Source organism: Chlorocebus sabaeus, chromosome 17 (genome assembly GCF_047675955.1).
Source record: "Chlorocebus sabaeus isolate Y175 chromosome 17, mChlSab1.0.hap1, whole genome shotgun sequence".
Lineage (NCBI taxonomy): Eukaryota > Metazoa > Chordata > Mammalia > Primates > Cercopithecidae > Chlorocebus > Chlorocebus sabaeus.
This window is the reverse complement of record NC_132920.1, coordinates 70,464,309-70,485,773: the sequence shown is the minus strand read 5'-3', so window position 1 is coordinate 70,485,773 and position 21,465 is coordinate 70,464,309. Positions and strand designations below refer to the sequence as shown.

Sequence of the window (21,465 nt, the reverse complement as noted above, 5' to 3'; positions counted from 1 at the left end):
TTTTTAGAAAATAGAGCTAGCCAAAACTATCATCTTTGAAAATTAGAAACACAAGGGTATAACTATGTAACTACGTACAGTAAAAGTATTTCTCTTAGTTCCATAAATAAATACCTCCCAAGCACTTCTTTTTTTAGACTGAGTCTCACTTTATCACTCAGGGCACAGAATGCAGTGGCAGGATCTTGGCTTACTGCAAGCTCCACCTGCCAGGCTCAAGCGATTCTCTCACATCACCTTCCCGAGTAGCTAGGACTACAGGTGTGTGTCACCACGCCCGGCTAATTTTCGTATTTTTAGTAGAGAGAAGCTTCACAATGTTGGCCACGCTGTTCTCAAACTCTTGGCCTCAAGTGATCTGCCCACTTTGGCCACCCAAAGTTCTGAGATTACAGGAGTGAGCCACTGCTCCTGGCATCAAGCACTTTTTATATCAAATAAATTATTATAAAATATCATATGAATATGGAACACTGTATCACATTGTGATCATCACTTTTGCTCATGGGAATTAAACATCAAAGTTAATATAACAGCCTCCAAAAAGACAGACATTTTAATGTACAGCAAAACTAACCCAATGGGATAGAAACCAGTGTAGTGTATGCCCCTGGGGGACTTGACTGGAAATTGGCATGAAGGAACTTTCTAGTGTGACAGAAATGCTCTATCTTCATTGGGGTACTGATGACATCATACAGACATTTGCCAAGACTCAAAAAACTAAATGAGATCTGTAAACTGTTCTCTCTGTAATTATACCTCAATTTTTTTCTTTTTATGGTTTTATAGGTTTATTTTCAGAGTAAAACAATTACACAATTTAAATCCAGGTCCAACAGAATTACTCTATCAAAGTCAGCAATAATGCCAAAATGCATTCTCACTTCTGGACACTCACCAGTATCATCTGAGTCATCTCCCAGTGAAGCAAAAGGGTCTGATATTTTATTCATATACATCTCTCTCATCTACAATATAATCTACAATTTGTTGAGGACATATTAACTTTTCCACATCTATATCAGGAATTTCAAACCCAAATTTATTTTCCATGACCATGCTTACTCTCTACTTGGTCTCAACTGTCAAAGCACAGGTCTTTCATAAAATAAGAATTCACGGAGGGCTTCTCTGGGTCAATCTAGTCACAGAGTTTCAAGATATAAAGAAGACAGTCTTTGATTCCCTCTAACGTCAAAGGGGACACGTCACTATACTGGCAGCACAACTGTGTAACCTCTACCCAGCACCTGCACAAGCACCAAGCCCGCTGCGGAGTAAGCTGCAAAGCCCCAGCCTCATCAGAGTCCCCACAGAGCACAGGCAATGCTGAGCAGTGGGCTGTGGCCAGCATGGGACCCGGGGCATCAGTGCGATGGCCAAGGGCAGGTGGCAGACACAAGCAGATAGGACACAAGCTGCCATAGCTACCCCGACCCAGGATTTCCTACCTCAATTTTTTAAAAAGAAACATAGGAGGCCAGGCCCAGTGACTCACGCCAGTAGTCCCAGCACTTTGGGGGGCCAAGGCGGGCAGATCACTTGAGGTCAGGAGTTCGAGCCAGCCTGGTCAACATGGCAAAACCCCATCTCTAATAAAAATACAAAAATTAGCAACACATGGTGGCACGCACTTGTAATCCCAGCTACTTGGAAGGCTGAGGCAGGAGAATCGCTTGAATCCAAGAGACAAAGGATGCAGTGAGCAGACATCACACCACCACTGCATTCCAGCCTGAGCAACAGCGTGAGTGAGACTCCGTCTCAAAAAGAAAAAAAAAAAAAGATGGTGAGAGCAGGGGGGCCACACAGAGCAATTCCTGTCAAGAAGTTGACAAATGGAATCAAATGATGTTCAAATACAATTTCAAATATTATGTAGTATTTAATAACTTTTTAAAATCCTTACATTGTAAAAAAAAAAAAAAAAAAATTCCAGTATTTTTGCCATATGCTTGTAACCTATGCCAAAGAAAACCAGTGAACTGCAGCCCTCTGATTAGAAAATTCTACTCTAAGCTATACAGCTGTCCATCTCAAATAATCTGCTATTCATTTCCTCTCCACAACCTAACTGAGAAAAATATTTCTGAATAACTGAACTGTTGAAGGATCTCATTTTCATCCTTAGTTTGAAATAAGCCATTAAAAAAGCAAGATACTTCGGTCATGAATGCTTTGTACCTCCATAACCCATTACAAACACCAAGTTAAACTGTCAAGCTACACCTCACAGTTTCTTGAAAAGGAGTTACAACATCAGCCGGACATGGTGGTGCATGCCTGTAGTCACAGGTACTTGGAAAGCTGACATGGGAGAATTGCTTGAGCCCAAGAATTTGAGACCAGACTGGGCAACATAGCAAGACCCTGTCTCAAACAAACAAAAAAAGACTTACAACATCATGACATCTGTCACCATATTCTACAGAGATATTAAGAACATTGCCTTACAGGAAGTGTTTAAAAAGGTCTGCTTCTTTGATATAACTAGTATGTTTTCTCCTCAAGGATCTTGAAAGTACATAGAAGACTGCATTTCCTTTTATGCTCTAGCCAGTGAAAAGCTCAAAAACTAATTTAAGATGGAACCAACTAAATTATGTTTGTCTTTATAGCCTGAAGATCTCCATTCTGTTTTTCTACCCTTATTTCACCCCATTCATGTAAACTATTGGGTTAAGATTCTGAGGTGTGTCACTGAGTCTCAACCACATATATTTATATATTTAGCACTTTGCAGCGACTTAAAAGTAATTTCAAAAGGGCATAAATAAGTGGTGTAACTTCACTGTGAATTACATAATAAGACCAGTAGAAGTAATCATTTTTACAATGGTGGCCAACCTTAAAGACAAAAAGTAAGATTTCGAGAATTTAAGACTGTCACGTTGGGAAATGGCAAACTTTTAAAACTACAAATCTACCTCTAGCAGAGTTAAACCACTCATAAATAAGTTTAGGTTGGTCATAAGAACATTTGTTCACTGGGTTGTCTAACAACTCCTGGGCCTTGTCTGAAAACTAAGAACATCTCAAAACAGAAAGGAAATTATTCAAGTCTGTTTTTAGGCTAGAGGTGGTTTTTTACTTTATCTTTACCCAGGCTCCTTCTACTGATAAAAAAATAAAACTATGGAATTATATGGGCAAATTTTATCAACAAAAGAAATGATATTTTAAAAACACTTTAAAATCAACATTTTAGAAAGTAAAGATTAAAAACTGACTTTAGACACAAAACGAAATAAACATCTGTGAACTGAAAATTCAAATATTCCAATTTTATATGTGGCATATGCCATTTCAACATACAAAATTACTTTTCAGTGTTAATCCTTCGATGTAAGAAGGGTTAAATCTTTTGAAATCATTTTAAATATTTTAAATAATTTCTTGGTAATGTAATGTTTACCTGTATCTGTTCTGCTGTCCATTGGTCTAGGTTGACTGATTTGACCCTGGATATATGAACCCCAAGATTTCTATGAATTCCAGCACATCTGATGCAAATAAACACACCAATATTCCAGGAAGCCCATCGAGGACCTAATTTAGAAGAAGAAACCACACACACACAAAAAAAGCAAATATTAAAAACTAAAATAAACATAACAGCATATTAGAAGCATTTTCGGTTTTATATAATTATAATGGAAGCTTACAGAAGTCACATGCTCAAATTTCCACACAGTACTGGCAGCAGTCTGCTACGTGAGTCTTGGCAATCTTCAGGAACCTTACTGATTTTACTCATTTTGCTTTCCTAGAAACTTCCCCTCCATTCTAAGATTTTAAAACTAATTTATAAAAACAGCTTCTTCACTTAGCATAGTTGAATCAAGAATAGTAATACCCTACTGAAAAAATAATTCATTTATTAAATGCATAAGATATGCTCACAAGATTAACAACAAATAAAAATCAAAGACATTTCAAAAATTAAATGTAGAAATTAATAAGAAAAAGACTACCAGTCCAATAGAAAATAAGCAAAAATATATGAATGAACAATTCACAGAAGAAATCTATGGCCAATAAGCATGAAAATATGCACAGTCTCACTGGTAATTAGTGAAAGTGTTTTTTAACTCGACAGTTACTTCCATTTTGCACTCAACATACTAGAAAAAAAATTTTTTAACTACTAGTACTAAGTGTTGGCAAGAAGGGGAAACAAAGACAAATTCAAAAAGCCTTGTATCACCATGGCTAAATCTCAAATATAACACTGACATTAAAAAAGGTTACAGATAAGTGTACACAGTGTGAAACAATTTACATAAGTTGAAAAATGTGCAAAATAATAGCATACTGCATATTAATTAAATGTATCCACAAATTTCATGAAACTGAGTCAGGTAACTTGGTGGTGAGGAAAGCGGATGTGATCGGGGAAAAGTTCACTGTGGGCTTGAACAGCACACTGAATTGCTAAGCTGTATGGCAAGAATACAAATTTTTGTTTCAGTAACATATAACAGGCATATATGAACTGAGGTGTGCTACAAAATGTTACTTCTTCAGCTCATGGTCAAAAAGTTGTGAAAAACACTGCCAAGAAACTCACATATGAATACAAGAATACAAGTCTTAGTTGTACAAATCTTCATACCTTTGAATATATTCTTTCACAATATTTTTTAAAATTTCTGAAGATTATTTTCACATATTGCTTGTAAAATTAATAAAGTAAAAATGGAAAAATAAAAGTAATATCTGGAAAATAGGCCAAATATTCAGAATCATATTCCTAACAGACTTCTATAAATTATTTGATTATGAAAAATGTACGTATATGGTAAGAGATATCAATAAAAATCAAGCAGCTGGACACAGTGGTTCACGCCTGTAATTCCAGCACTTTGGGAGGCCAAGGCAGGTGGATCATTTGAAGTCAGGAGTTCGAGACCAGCCTGGCCAACATGGAGAAACCCTGTCTCTACTAAAAATACAAAAAGTAGCCAGGCATGGTGGCAGGTGCCTGTAATCCCAGCTACTCAGGAGGCTGAGGCAGGAGAATCATTCGAACCCCGCAGGCAGAGATTGCAGTGAGTCAAGATCTCGCCACTGTACTCCAACCTGGGTGACAGAGCGAGACTCCATCTCAAAAAAAAATAAAAATAAAAATAAAAATAAAATAAAGCTTTTTCTAAACGTAGCCTTCTGTTTTAAGTATATGCTGTTTATCTAAAGGTGACACTGCTCTACAAAACAACATTAAAGCTAATAATTACAATATACTAAAACTAAAAATAATGCCTCCCCAAATTCTTTAATTACACAGCAGGAAGATTATGCACATGCAACTTATCCCCAAATATTCTGCTTTTAAATTTGAGAAATGACATCCATAAACTGGCAAACATACATCTGGGACATCTATGACTACTCTAAACAGAGCTGCCTCTCCCAATTACTTTCCACTCTGTCTCATCATTTCTAACACAACAATTTACAACAAAACAATCGGTTTTGAAGCTTACACATTAAGGTAAATAGTTACAGAGTAATAGCTGGAGGGTTTAATTATTTTTAGCAAGTAAGTCTCAAACTAAGAAAGGTTAAAGAGACACACAGTGGGCCAGAAACAGTGGCTCACACCTGTAATCCCTGCACTTTGGGAAACCAAGGTGAGAGGATAACTTGAGGCCAGGAGTTTGAGACCAGCCCAGGTAACATAGTGAAACCACAGTGGTCTCTAATAAAAATTAAAAACTACACACCACACGTAGTGGTGAGTGCCTGCAGGTCTAACTACTTGGGAGGCTGAGGCAGAAGGATCGCTTGAGCCCAGGAGTTCAAAGTCCCTTTGAGCTATGATGGTACCACTGCACTCTAGTCAGAAAAAAAGGGGGATGGCGGGGTGAAGGGAGAGAGAAGGGAAGGAGAAATGTACAGTGAATTCTAGATCAGTGTCTCTCAAACCCTAATGTGCATGCACATCAACTGGAAATATTATGAAAATGAAAACTTTAATTCTGTGGCCCCCAGAGTAGCTCCTAAGGTTCTGCATCCTAACGAGTTCCCAGTGATGCCCATGCTGCCATCCACAGTTGACATTTTTGAATAGCAAGGTTCTAGAGCATTCTCCACAATCTTTAACTCAAGCATTCAACACACTTTCTGATTTGCTTTTATACAACTAATGTAATTAAGGGACTGATAAATATGGCAGTAGTAAGAATGGAAACGAACAAATATGAAATCACCAGGAAGAACTGACAGGGCTTACTCATAGAAAACATAATAGCAAATGAGAAAGTAGAGGCCAAAATGCAAGTTCTGCACCTAGGATATAAAGCATGAGGGTACTTGTAGAGTCAGAAAACTGCAGGAGATTCAATGAATGCTTTAAATGATAGTGATATACCAAGATGAAAATGTCTGGCAGGTGATTTAGAATACAGGACTAAAGTTCAAACTGGATGCATACACACACACACACACACACACACACACACACACACACACACACCTTCTTTTAAGATGAGAGTTGCAGTACCAAGAACAAAAAGAGCAAAAAAGCAAAGTACTAAATCTTAGGGAGAAAATGAAAGGCAGTAAAAGTAGAGAATGAGGTCATTACAAAGAAAAGCTGTTTTCAAAAACAGGGGGGTGGGGGAATGTTCAATAGTATCAAGTGTTCCAAAGAAGAGTAACTGGGCTAAGAAAGAACATCTGGATGTGGTAACTGAGGCTGAAAAATAATAGGTAACCTCAGAGATTAGGCAGAGCAAAAGGGAGGAAGCTCATCCACTCTGAATTCATTATCAGAGTAAGAGAGAGAAAGATAATTCACCCAATCTGAATTCCATTACCAGTTTACACTCTCGCACTATTTCAGTTTCCAACTCTAAACCTTTAAGTTTCCTGTTTTCCTCTATATTAGATTATAGGAAATATTTATCTCCCGTGAATGTCTACACTCATAACAGCATGTTACACAGAATGTGCCACAATATGCATCTACTCTTTTTTCATTTGTAATTAGTTCTGTCTCCTAAAGTACATAGTAAAGTTCTCACTGGGAAGACTCTTATATCACCTTCTGTATCACCTATAGTAAGGGAATCAACTCTATAATTTTAAAAATCTGCTAGGTCTGATGACTCAGTCAAATACTCAAATGTTTTGATTTCTGGAACAATTGATCTACTATTCTTAAAAATGGAAATAAATCTGAAAACTATGGCAAAAATCACTATCTTTAATATCAATTTTCCCATTCTTCCTTTAAGTAATAAAGGCTTCTGCATTTTAGCTAGAAACATGGCTGTCCTGACAGGAAGACTATATTTCTCAGCCTCTCCTGTAGAATATAAACAGAAATGATATATTTTGCCATTAACCACACTGGGCCTGTGTTCTCCTGGCCTCTTCCTCTTTTCCATTTGCTGGGAAACAATAAGGAATGAACCTGCTACCCTGGATCCAGTTACAAAACCCCCATGGTGAAGATGACAGAAATACTCTACCAATACTGGACAGTTCATGTCCAGACCAATGTGAAGGAGAAATAAACTTCTATCCTGTTTAAGCCACTTTTTTTTTTTTTCTCCTTTAAGACAGGGTCTCACTCTATTGCCCAGGCTAGAATGCAGTGGTGAAGATCTTGGCTCACTGAAATCTCTGCCTCCCAGGCTCAAGTGATCCTCCCACCCCAGCCTCACAAGTAGCTAGAACTACAGGCACATAACACCACCACGCCCAGCTAATTTTTGTATTTTTTGTAGAGACAGGGTTTCACCATGGTGTCCAGGCTGTTCTCAAACCTCTGGGTTCAAGCAATCCACCTGCCTCAGCTTCTCAAACTGCTGGGATTACAGGTATAAGCCACTGCACACGGTCAGTGTGAATTACATTTGAATGTTGGTAGCAGCAAACAGAACACACAAGAGATTTAACAATCCCTGATTTTAGAGCCCAAATTCTAAGAGGGGTTAAAGAATAATAAAAGCCTTTTTCATCAAACGTGAGTTTTCTAGATCCAATTTAAATCACCAGTGATCCACTATGTGTCTATTTTGACCAAAGTATTAAACAAAGATGACAAAACACAAATCCTGTCTTCAAGGAGCTTGAACTCTAATAATCATATAATGGTTACAGTAATAAGTACAAATGACAGAGGAACATAGAAGAGGTAAGAATGAATGTCGGGGCCGGGCGCGGTGGCTCAAGCCTGTAATCCCAGCACTTTGGGAGGCCGAGACGGGCGGATCACGAGGTCAGGAGATCGAGACCATCCTGGCTAACATGGTGAAACGCCGTCTCTACTAAAAATACAAAAACTAGCCGGGCGAGGTGGCGGGCGCCTGTAGTCCCAGCTACTCGGGAGGCTGAGGCAGGAGAACGGCGTGAACCTGGGAGGCGGAGCTTGCAGTGAGCTGAGATCCGGCCACTGCACTCCAGCCTGGGCGACAGAGCGAGACTCCGTCTCAAAAAAAAAAAAAAAGAATGAATGTCGGCCAACAATATTGATGCAGACTTTGTAGAGACAGTGGCGTTTGATGTGATTATTATGTGGACTGGGCACAGTGGTTCACGCCTACAATCCCAGCACTTTGGGAGGCCGCGGTGGGCAGATAACTTGAGGCCAGGAATTCAAGACCAGCCTGGCCAAGATGGCAAAACTCCATCTCTACTAAAAACACAAAAATAGCTGGGGGTGGTGGTACGTGCCTGCAGTCCCAGCTACTCAGGAGGCTGAGGTGTGAGAATCGCTTGAACCCTGGAAGGCAGAGGTTGCAGTGAGCCAAGATCCTGCCACTGCACTCCAGCCTGGGCAACAGAGGGAGAACCTGTCTTTTAAAAAAAAAAAAAAAACCCTCAAGTTATAGCAGGTAAAGTCTGGACACGGTATAAGAACAAGGTAGAACAGGGTACATTCTTGGTAAAATGAACAGTGCCCTCCCATCGTGAAGAGTTTCAGCTATACTGTAATAGACAGCCAAAAAATATAACATTGCAGTACCTGATGACTGCTAAGCTTTTTATTTAAATGCTAACTCAAATTTAAATTTTGACATACATATACACACACACATATATACATACACATACCTCTAAAATTTGTATAGTACTACATGACTACTAACTTTCAGATAAAAATGACAGTTTTAAGCTATGGAAACCCTGCAGAGTGTGGAAATATTAGGCTGACTGATAAATCATGATTAAGTATAAATAATGTAAAAGACATTACATGTCTAAAAAACGAACAGGAATTTTATTGAGATCTCAATACACTTGCCTTGTAGCTTTCATATGATTTGAGAAGTAAGATAAAACCACTATGTGCTCTTCTGAGAAGAAATTTCTCTTCAGTTTCTGATAACCATGATGAACTAGCAAACAGAAAAGCTTTCTTAAATATTTTTTATAAAGCAAATATGATGAGGAACAAAGAATTTAATGCTAACTAACAGTAATTTCCTTTTAAGACTTATTCTATAAAGCCTTCTCCAATGCCTCAAGAGCAATTTTTAAATAACATTTATCACAATGATTTACAGTTAATTGTTTTATCTGTCTTTTCTGAAAAACAGTGATCTCTTTGAGAATAGGGACTTCATTTTATTGATCTCTGTACGTTCTGTACCCAGCACAAGGTATGGTACAAAAATTTAAGCAGTCTCTAGCTTACAAAGGATAGCTAAGACCTTGAGCCATCTGGGTTGCTACTGCCAAAACAGCTAAGGGAGTATTTTTAGAGGAAACTACCATCTTCTAAATAAGTAAGACATTATTCATCATATTTCCAAATACACTGTCTGGTTTAATCCTAACAAATATGCAAGGTGGGTAATATTACCACCCCATTTTAAAGATTGAGAAACTTAGGCCCAAAACATAAAGAAAAAATGGAGAGAGCCAGCTGAGACCATGACAGAGGTAAATCTCCAAATGCAACTGTGAATACTGTGTCTCCTACTATGGTAATTCCACCATTCCAAACGAAATCCCTTTATACTGGCTGGCTGGTTTTACTCTGCTTTGTCAGCTTTTTGAAATGCCAAGTCACCTCCGTTGAGGCCAATGATACAGGTTTAAAGATGCAAATTATTTCTTTCTCTCTCCAGAAGTCTCAATCCTTCTAAAATTATTATAAGTTTGTTTTATTTCTTTCCTCATAATACCCAAGATTAAAAGAAGTAAGAATTGGATTTGGTTTGGTTTTATTCATTGGAGAGGGAAACTACAAAGGGTAGAGAATTTTGCCCAAGGAGGAACAGAAGAGGAGGGCAAAATCAACTGAGATGTAAACGTTAATTCTTAAGGCAGCATCATAGTAGTGGATGCCCAGGGAAAGAGACACACACCAAACTAGCATAAGGATCTCAAAGAGAAACTATGTATGTGAAAATATTATCCAGGATCAGGCAGGAAACAAGGAACAAACCCTTCTCTTTCTATACCACAATGCCCTTTGTTCTTTACCCAAGAGCACTGACTAGCCCTTCACTGCTCATGGTCAGCTATACTATGGGCTGGGTATGTTTGTGAACTACCAGGAAAACCAGGAAACAAGTCATAAAAACATGTTTTCCTTCATGCCTGTAATCCCAGCACTTTGGGAGGCCGAGGCGGGCGGATCACGAGGTCAGGAGATCGAGACCATTCTGGCTAACATGGTGAAACCCAGTCTCTACTAAAAATACAAAAAATTAGCTGGGCATGGTGGTGGGTGCCTGTAGTCCCAGCTACTAGGCAGGCTGAGGCAGGAGAATGGTGTGAACCCGGGAGGCGGAGCTTGCAGTGTGCTAAGATCAAGTCACTGCACTCCAGCCTGGGTGATATCTCAAAAAAAAAAAAAAAAAAAAAAAATTTCCACTTATAAACAACTTAACAGCAAACCTGCAAAAGAACCTGGAGCAGCGGATGGAGGGAGATTAGGAGTAACTGCAAACAGGCAGGAGGGATCTTTTTCAAGTGATGACAGCATTCTAAAATTCTACTGTGGTGAGGGTTGTGAAACTGTTAACATACTAAAAAATCACTCAATTATATACACTTAAAATAAGAGAATTTTACAGTATGTAATTACATAATAAAGCTTTTTTTACAAAAAGTGTATGCATTTATTTAAACTTAGAAATATCATATATTTCTTCCTTTTATTGCTTTTTCCTTATTTTACCAAAAAAGAAAGAATGGCAGCCAGTACTATAACTACCAGGTTGAAGTGAAAAAAAACACTGGTTGGCCAGGCGTGGTGGCTCACACCTGTAATACCAGCACTTTGGGAAGCTGAGACGGGCGGATCACAAGGTCAGGAGATCGAGACTATCCTGGCTAACACGGTGAAATCCTATCTCTACTAAAAATACAAAAAAGTTAGCCAGGCTTGGTGGCAGGTGCCTGTAGTCCCAGCTACTCAGGAGGCTGAGGCAGGAGAATGGTGTGAACTCGGGAGGCAGAGCTTGCAGTGAGCCAAGATCACACCACTGCACTCTAGCCTACGTGACAGAGTGAGACTCAGTCTCAAATAAAAAAAAAAAAAAGACAACAACAAAACACTGGTTAATTTAGGATATGGAGTCTGAGCAAATACACAGAAATGCCAGCTAAGAAGCCATTGACTCAGATGCTATCATATTTAAAAGATTTCACATTTCAACCCAAAAGTTTAAATAGAATTTTCATAAATAGTATTCGGACAAAAGTTATTTTACATTTCCAAAAGGCTTCTCCTAGCAAATACACTCAATAGAATGGGAGTTTTTTAATATTAAATATATTTCATTATATAATATTTTATTAAGGAAACAAATGTTCTTTAAAATATTCCTTTTTAAGTAATCTTAAAGCTACTAACATATTTTGCTATGACCTAGTCACCTGTGGTTATCTATGTCACGTTCACGTTTTCCTGTAAAGAAGCCTTGGCAATGCTAAAAGATGACATGTAGGTATAACATTTTACAACTAGAGTTCCTGCACAACCTTAATAAACTTCAAAAGAGTTACCACATTGCTGATTAGAAGAAAGTTTCCACATACTATTTAATCAATCATTTCCTAAAATGAAGCATTAATAGAAGGCAAGTGATTGTGATCACTCAAAAAAATAAGTTCACAGAACACTTCCTATCTTGACCAGGCGCGGTGGCTCACGCCTGTAATTCCAGCACTTTGGGAGGCCGAGGCAGGGGAATCACCTAAGGTCAGGAGTTCAAGAACAGCCTGGCCAACATGGTGAAACCCCGTCTCTACTAAAAATAGAAAAATTAGCTGGGTGTGTGGCAGGCGTCTGTAGTCCCAGCTACTTGGGAGGCTAAGGCAGAAGAATTGCTTGAACCCAAAGGTTGCAGTGAGCCAAGATCACAACACTGCACTCCAGCCTGGGTGACACGATTGAAATTCCACTTCAAAAAAAAAAAAAAAAAAAAGAACATTTTCTATCTTTATTTTCTATCTTTAAAAAAAAAAACCTCTCAAATACCCCAGCAAGTACAAACATTACCCGTAAAACTGGTTGTAATTAATTCTTCTAAAATTTGTCTGAAACAAGACTGACATTAAATAATAAGAAAACACTTTTTTTGGCCGGGCGTGGTGGCTCAAGCCTGTAATCCCAGCACTTTGGGAGGCCGAGACGGGCGGATCACGAGGTCAGGAGATCAAGACTATCCTGGCTAACACGGTGAAACCCCGTCTCTACTAAAAAATACAAAAAACTAGCCGGGCGTGGTGGCGGGCGCCTGTAGTCCCAGGTACTCGGGAGGCTGAGGCAGGAGAATGGCGTAAACCTGGGAGGCGGAGCTTGCAGTGAGCTGAGATCTGGCCACTGCACTCCAGCCTGGGCGACAGAGCGAGACTCCGCCTCAAAAAAAAAGAAAACACTTTTTTTTTGTTATTAAAAAACACTTTTATAAAACACTTTTTTTTATTAAAAAACAAAATAATTGATATTTAACTCATGGCAATCCTTTTTTTTTTTTCAATATGTTTGGTAAGAAAATTGTGTAGAACCAACCAAACCAACAACATAATAGAAAATAAAACCTTTGAAAGAAAAGTACTAAAATAAATTATTTTAAAGCTCCCCTACTCAGAAAGACAGCACTTAAGTTGTAGTATTTAAATAATTCCCTCGGAACTGCTATTTTTTTAGGAAAAAAAAATCTGTCACATTCAGACTCAGAATAGCAGCACATGCATTCACCTCACAAAGATTTACTGAGCATCTACTACATCAACACACTGTTAAAGGCTCTGGGGATATAGTAGTAAACTAAACAGATAATATCCAGCCATCATGGAACTTATACTCCTATGGAAAACAGTATACAATAGGAAAACATGTGAAAGTAATAGTGTATCAATGTGGTGAATTTTATGGAGAAAATGGATAGGGAGTACAACAGGTGAGAAAGGGGGAGGGAAAGGTAGTTATCATTTGGTCAGGGAAAGTTCTACTTGACTAGTGATCTGAAGGAGTTGGGGGAACAAACCATGCAGCTATCTGGGGAAAGAGTAATTAAGGTAAAGGGAACAATAAGCACAAAGGCCTTGAAGAATGATACGGTTTCTTCACGTTTGCACTGAGGCATTCCTTAAGAAATGTTTAATGCATGTTTAAGAAATATCAAGGAAAGCCTGGTGCAATGGCATGTGCTTATAGTCCCAGCTACCTGGGAGGCTGAGGCAGAAGGGATGCTCGAGCCCAGGAATTCAAGGCTGCAGTGCTGCAGTCACTGCACTCCAGCCTGGGCAGTAAAACAAGACCCAATCTCTAAAAAATAACAAGAAATACTGGGCAATAAAACAAGACCCAATCTCTAAAAAATAAAAATACCAAGGAGGGTCCAAACAAACAAAGAGTCTATAAAGGGCCACTTTTACAACCCTATAAAATATAATAAAAGTTTACTCAGAAATGTTTTTAAGTAGTTGCTGCCCAAACAACCTATTCCCTAAGAATAAAACAGCACGATCAGCACTGCTGGGGATAGGCCCCCAAATCTGGCCATAAACTGGCCCCAAAACTGGCCATAAACAAAATCTCTGCAGCACTGTGACATGTTCGTGATGGCCATGACGCCCCATGCTGAAGGTTGTGGGTTTACTGAAGGTTGTGGGTTTACCAGAATGAGGGCAAGGAACACTTAGCCCACCCACTGTGGAAAAACCACTTAAAGGCATTCCTGAACCACAAACAATAGCATGAGCGATCTGTGCCTTAAGGACATGTTCCTGCTGCAGATAACTAGCCAGAGCCCATCCCTTTATTTCCGGCCCATCCTTTGTTTCCAGTAAGAAATACTTTTAGTTAATCTATAATCTATAGAAACAATGCTTATCACTGGCTTGCTGTCAATAAATATGTGGGTAAATCTCTGTTTGGGGCTCTCAGCTCTGAAAGCTGTGAGTCCCCTGATTTCCCACTCCACACGCTATATTTCTGTGTGTGTCTTTAATTCCTCTAGCGCCGCTGGGTTAGGGTCTCCCTGACCAAACTGGTCTCGGCACAGTACATACACATAGTTCTATAGTTTTTAAATCAGTGCTCAGCACATGCTTAGTAAGTATGAAAGAAAGACAAGAAAAAAAGGATTAAAGCTAAGTGAGGAAAACAATGCTAGGATTCCTCCAAAGGATGTTCTGGGCATGCGCTACTATTCTGTCAGGCACTGGAAAGGGTCAAATGGCAAAAATAAAAAAAATTTGCTCTCTACTACTCCCTACTCTCCCTAAAATTCAAAGTCAAATTGTAGGATATAGCGCAGGCAAATATATTAAGAGAGACTCCCGGCCATTAATTATCTCAGAAGGCAACCTCTTTACAAATGCTCTAATTTCAATCTAACAGTATGCTTTATTTATGTGGCACTGCCCTTCCTTAGTACTTGTAGAGCTTGACAAATTTGTTGTCCCTGACATTACTGGGACAATTGATGAAATGTAAGTTCTATAGATATCAATGATAATTTCCTGATTTTAATAAATGTACTGTCATCATGTAAAGTCTTTGTTATTAGGAGATGATATAGTTTGGCTGGTTCCTTATCCAAATCTCAACTTGAATTGTATCTCCCAGAATTCCCATGTGTTGTGGGAGGGACCCAGGGCAAGGTAATTGAATCATGGGGGCTGGTCTTTCCCATGCTATTTTTGCTATAGTTAATGAGTCTCATGAAATCTGATGGGTTTATCAGGGGTTCCCACTTTTGCTTCTTCCTCATTTTCTTTTGCTGCCACCATGTAAGAAGCGCCTTTCACTTCCCACCATGATTCTGAGGCCTCTCCAGCCATGTGGAACTGTAAGTCCAATCAAACCACTTTTTCTTCCCAGGCTCAGTTATGTCTTTATCAGCAGCATGAAAACAGACTAATACAGTAAATTGGTACCAGTAGAGCAGGGCGCTACTGAAAAGATACCCAAAAATGTGGAAGCAAATTTGGAACTGGGAAACAGGCAGAGGTTGGAACAGTTTGGAAGGCTCAGAAGACAGTAAAATGTGGGAAAGTTCGGAACCTCCTAGAGACTTGTTGAATGGCTTTGCCCAAAATGCTGATAGCAATACAGACAATACGGTCCAGGCTGTGGTGGTCTCAGATGGAGATGAGGAACTTGTTGGGAACTGGAGTAAGGTGACTCTTGTTATGTTTTAGTAAAGAGATTGGTGGCATTTTGCCCCTGTCCTAGAGGTTTGTGGAACTTTGAACTTGAGAAAGACGATTTAGGGTATCTGGCGGAAATAATTTCTAAGCAGCAAAGCATTCAAGAGGTGACTTGGGTTCTGTTAAAGGCATTCAGTTTTATAAGGGAAGCAGAGCATAAAAGTCTGGAAAAAATTTTGCAGCCTGACTATGAGACAGAAAAGAAAAACCCATTTCCTAGGGAGAAATTCAAGCCAGTTGCAGCAATTTGCATAAGTAGCAAGGAGTCTACAAATCATTTTCATAGAACAAGTCCTTTTCTCTCTAACCCCATACTTTTCTTGCTAATTTCATCTACTACTGTTAAGAGTCCATAAGATATCAAGATATTAATCCCCATGACCATGGAGAAAATGTCTCTAGGCCATGTCAGAGACCTTCATAGCAGCCCCTCCCATCACAGGTGAGGAGGCCCAGGAGGAAAAAGTGGTTTCATGGGCCGGGCCTACAGTCCCCATGCTGTGTGCAGCCTAGGGACTTGGTGCCCTGTGTCCCAGCCTCTCTGCTCCAGCTGTGGCTGAAAGGGGCCAATGTACAGCTCGGGCTGTGGCTTCAGAGGGTGGAAGCCCCAAACCTTGGCAGCTTCCACGTGGTGTTGAGCCTGCAGGGAAACAGATGTCAAGAACTGAAGTTTGGAAACCTCTGCCTAGATTTCAGAAGGTGTATGGAAATGCCTAGATGCCCAGGCAAAGTTTGCTGCAGGGGCAGGGTCCTCATGGAGAACCTCTGCTAGGGCCTTGTGGAAGGGAAATGTGGGGTCAGAGTCCCCACTGGGGCACCGCCTAGTAGAGTTGTGAGAAGAGGGCCACCATCCTCCAGATCCCAGAATGGCGAATCCACTATTTGGGTCATGTGCTGAGAAAAGCCACAGACGCTAAACACCAGCCTGTGAAAGCAGCTGGGAAGGAGGCTGTACCCTGCAAAACCACAGGGGCAGAGGTGCCCAAGACCATGGAAATCCACCTCTTGCATCAGCATGACCTCGATGCAAGACCTGCAGTCCATGGAGATCATTTTGGAGCCTTAAAATTTGACTGCCCTGCTGGATTTCGGACTTGCATGGGCCCTGTAACCCCCTTTGTTTTGGCCAATTTCTCCCATTTGGAACAGCTGTATTTACCCAATACCCGTATCCCCATTGTATCTGGGAAGTAACTACCTTGCTTTTGATTTTATTTTACATGCTTATAGGCAGAAGGGACTTGCCTTGTCTCAGATGAGACTTTGGACTGTGGACTTTTGGGTTAATGCTGAAATGAGTTAAGACTCTGGGGGACTGTTGGGAAAGCAGGATTGGTCTTGAAATGTAAGGACATACAATTTGGCAGGGGCCGGGGCAGAATGATATGGTTTGGCTGCATCCGCATCCAAATCTCAACTGGACTTGTAACTGCCAGAATTCCCACGTGTTGTAGGAGGGACCCAGGGCAAGGTAATTGAATCATGGGGGCTAGTCTTTCCCATGCTATTCTCATTATAGTTAATAAGTCTCATGAGATCTGATGGGTTTATGAGGGGTTTCCACTTTTGCTTCTTCATTTTCTCTCGCTGCCACCATGTAAGAAGTGCCTTTTGCCTCCCACCATGATTCTAAGGCCTCCCCAGCCATACGAACTGTAAGTCCAGTTAAACCTCTTTTCCTTCCCAGTCTCGGGTATGTCTTAAACAGCAGTGTGAAAACCGACTAACACAGGAGACAAATGATGAAATATTCAGGGATATAGGAGCATTTTGGCTCTAAGTTCAGAGGGGAAATGTGTGTGTGTGTACACATATATAAAGGGCAAAGAGAATAAATGGGGTAAAATGTTACCATTTGAATCTGGACAGGAGATTCAACGGTGGAAGAGAGTACTGTATTAATACAGTTTCCTTCATTTCATTCTTGCTTCCATTTACAAAAATGAATAAAAAATGAGAACACTTGTAACCATTCAATAAGACAATTATAATGAAAAGAATTTTTAAAAAAATTATCCCTGTATCCACACTATGAAGATCAGTTTCTTCATTTTGAAATACAAATACCACCATCTACTATATTCAGGTAACTGCTATGAGTATCAAAGGACAAAATACATATAATGAAAGCACTCTATAACTACAAATCACTTGCACAGAACAAGTCCTTTTCTCTGTATCTCATACTTTTTCTTGCTAATTTCACCTGCTACTGTTAAGAGTCCATAAGATACCAAACCTTTAACTCCAAAAATCTACATTTCCTTAGTCATGCAATTCCACTGACTATGTTATAAAATCGTTTTTCAAATAATGTTTTATCATAATCGTTTTAAGGAGAAATCACACTTTAAAAATACACATTAATTACTGGATACTTGTCAAGATGAAAAAAACAAGAAAGGACTTTTTAAAATAAGAAAATGTGGCGTATCTCTAGCCTTCATCCCTTCTCCAAGCAACACATTTTTTTTTTTTTTTTTTTTTTGAGATGGAGTCTTAGAGCCCAGGCTGGAATGCAGTGGCATGATCTCGGCTCACTGCAACCTCCACTTCCCGGTTCAAGGGATTTTCCTGCCTCAGCCTCCCAAGTAGCTGGGATTACAGGTGCCCACCACCATGCCCAGCTAATTGTTTGTATTTTTAGTAAAGACAGGGTTGGACCATTTGGCCAGGCTGGTCTCGAACTCCTGACCTTGTGATTGGCCTCCCAAAGTGCTGGGATTATAGGTATGAGCCACTGTGCTCAGCCCCAAGCATCACATTCTTATAACCAACTTGGATAATGCCAATTAAACATATCCAAGATGGAATTCATTTCTCCATTCAGCCCTTCCCTCTCTCTTCCTCCCTCCAACATTGCTTTTCCACACTCCCCCAACTTAGTTGGTGATGTAAGGGGAGAAATAAAAATGTCATTCTTGCTCCTCTCTTTCTTTCATTATCCTTAACCATTTAATCAAGCAAATATCTTGATTATTTTATCTTCTCTTTTCAAATTCATGACTTTACCCTTATCCCAGGTGGACCTCTGCCCCAATTCAGGATCTCATCAGCTACAATGTCCTCCTAGTTCCAAACACTGCTTCTCAGATTCATTAACCCATCAGATAAAATTAAATTTAATATGCATACGTACACATGTGTGCATGCCTGGTTACCAGTAAACAATACAATTTTTTAAGTCAGAAGGGGAAAAAAAAAACACCAAAAAAATTGGAAGGGGAGCTTGTGGAGCTTGTGGGGAGGAGGGAATAATAGTAAAATAGTCATTTTATTTTAGTCATTGCTGCTATAAAAATCTGCTCTGTGAAAACCGTCATGTGACAATTCATCTAACTTTTTCCTTTCCTAATGAACAGTGCTAAAACAGACATATAATATAAACTTCCTGAAATTCCATATATTATTTTCTCATCCTCGAGTATTTAATCTTCTAAGAGAATATACCCAGGAAAAATAAGAATCAATTCTTAAAGATGCCATGCTAGTAAAACGTATTTTTTTTTAAATACTCCTGGTTTCTATCTGAATGGCATAACCAGAAACAAAACCACCTAAAAATGTGATCTGAAAATGTGTTAGCAGTGACATCAGCAAGATGATGGAAAAGGAAGGCCGTGGCTTTACTTCCTCCCACAGAAGCACTGAACAAACATCTATACACAGATGAATTTCCTCTGAGAGAAAGCCAGAAACTGGCTGAGTCTCCTATACATGGGACAACTGAGAAAACATCCACATCCAAACAGGTAGAGAAAGTGTAGACACACTTGCACACAAACCCCTCCCTGCGCACTGTGCCAAACAATCATGAAGGAATCCCCAACACCCAGCTTCTAACTAAGGAGTGAAGGGTTGGAACACGCATACAGTAACCCAACTTTTGCAGTTCTCTTAGAGGATCTGGTTCCTAAATCACCTAGCTCTAAGAGCAACAGGGTCTTGGTATTCATGAGTTTTTCTGAACTGTGGACAACAAGAGACAGTGCAGCCTAAATAAGTGTGCAGGCATCTGCCACAGATCCTCTCTCCAGCTTAGTGTGGAATGAATGGGAGATACGCCCTGGCTCTCAGCTTCTCCGTAAAGACAGAATGAACTGCAACACACATCTAACACACTAATCTTCCCACCTGCATCTCAAGAAACTGGCTTCTAACTCATCTGGCAGAACCTGGCACACCCTAATTCCTGGAGACCAGGAAGAAAGAACAAAGAGTGTAGTTTGGACACACAAAAAGATTTTAGAGGTACCTAGAAATTCTGGCTGGCCTAACTGGTAAGAATCATCTACACAACACCAGTCTCACAAGACTAGTAGAGGCAGTAGTCTTATCTAACACACAGAAGCCAAAACCAAGAGTAAGGGAAATAAAGAAACAGAGAAATATGTTCCAGATAAAAGAACCATGTAAATTTTCAGAAACTGACCCTAAGGAAATGATATGTAATTTACCTAACAAGGAATTTCGAAAAATGGTCATAAAGATGATCACTGAGCTCAACAGAGCAATGCATAAACAAACTGAGAACTCAACAAAGTGACAGAACATATTTTGAAAGCACCAAACAGAAATTATATAAATGAAAAAACATAATAACTGAACCAAAAAGTCAGAAGATGAGTCCAGTAACAGACTAGATCAAGCAGAAGAAAAGATCAGTGAACTCAAAGAGGTCACTAGAAATCATCCAATCTGAAAAGCAAAAGTAAAAAAGAACGAAAAAGAGTAAAGACAGCTTAAGGCAGGGGCCTCCAACCCCCAGGCCACAGACCAATACAGATATTGGTCTGCGGCCTATTAGGAACCAGGCCACACAGCAGGAGATGAGTGGTGGGCGAGTAAGCAAAGTTGAGTTCCACCACCCCTCAGATCAGCAGTGGCATCAGATTCTCATAAAAGCACAAACTGTTGTGAACTGCACATGCAAGGGATCCAGGGCACATGCTCCTTATGAGAATCTAATGCCTGTCACTGTCTCCCATCACCCTCAGATGGGACCACATAGCTGCAGGAAAACAAGCTCAGGGCTCCCACTTATTCTACATTATGGTGAGTATGTAATAATAATAGAAATTAAGTGCTCAATACATGCATGTTTATAGCAGCACAATTCGCAATTGCAAAAATGTGGATCAAATGCCCATCAACAAGTAGATAAACTGCGGTATGTATATGTATGATGGAATACAACTGAGCCACAGAAAGGAATGAATTAATGGCATTCGCAGCAACCTGGATGTGATTGGAGACCATTATTCTAAGTGAAGTAATTCAGGAATGGAAATTACACTCCCACTCATAAGTGGGAGCTAAGCTATGAGGATTCAAAGGCATAAGAAAGATACAATGGACTTTGAGGACTGGGGGAGAAGGGTGGGAAGGGGGTGAGGGATAAAAGACTACAAATTGGGTTTAGTGCTCGAGTGATGACAGTACACCAAAATCTTACAAATCACACTAAAGAACTTACTCATGTAACCAAATACCACTTGTTCCCCCAAAACCTATGGAAATAAAAAATAAAATAAAACAGAAATAAAGTGCACAATAAATGTAATGCACTTGAATCATCCCAAAACCCTCCACCTCTCCCACCTACCCTACTCCACCACCCCGAGTCCATGGAAAAACTGTCTTCCACAAGACTGGTCCCTGGTGCCAAAAAAGTTGGGGACTGCTGGCTGACTTAAGGGACTTAAGTGAAGCCATCACAATACAGGCATTATCAGAGTTGCAAAAAAAGAGAAAGAAAAGGACTAAAAACACATTCAAAGACATAATGGCTGAAAACTTCCCATGCCTGGGAAAGAAAATACAAATCCAGAT

At 39.7% G+C, this 21,465-nt stretch overlaps 1 protein-coding gene across 5 annotated transcripts in view; it reads right to left on the bottom strand.

Moving 5' to 3' along the window:
- SMAP1 (small ArfGAP 1) overlaps positions 1-21,465 on the bottom strand; it is a 186,528-nt gene that overhangs the window by 118,126 nt on the left and 46,937 nt on the right. For 4 of the 5 annotated variants that reach the window (XM_008013566.3, XM_008013567.3, XM_073006131.1 and 1 more), the window contains exon 2: positions 3,419-3,552. The exons of the other annotated variant lie outside the window; for it this stretch is intronic. In XM_008013566.3, the coding sequence (XP_008011757.1) occupies positions 3,419-3,552 (134 nt within the window). The remainder of the gene's footprint in view (positions 1-3,418; positions 3,553-21,465) is intronic. 5 annotated transcript variants of the gene reach the window in all.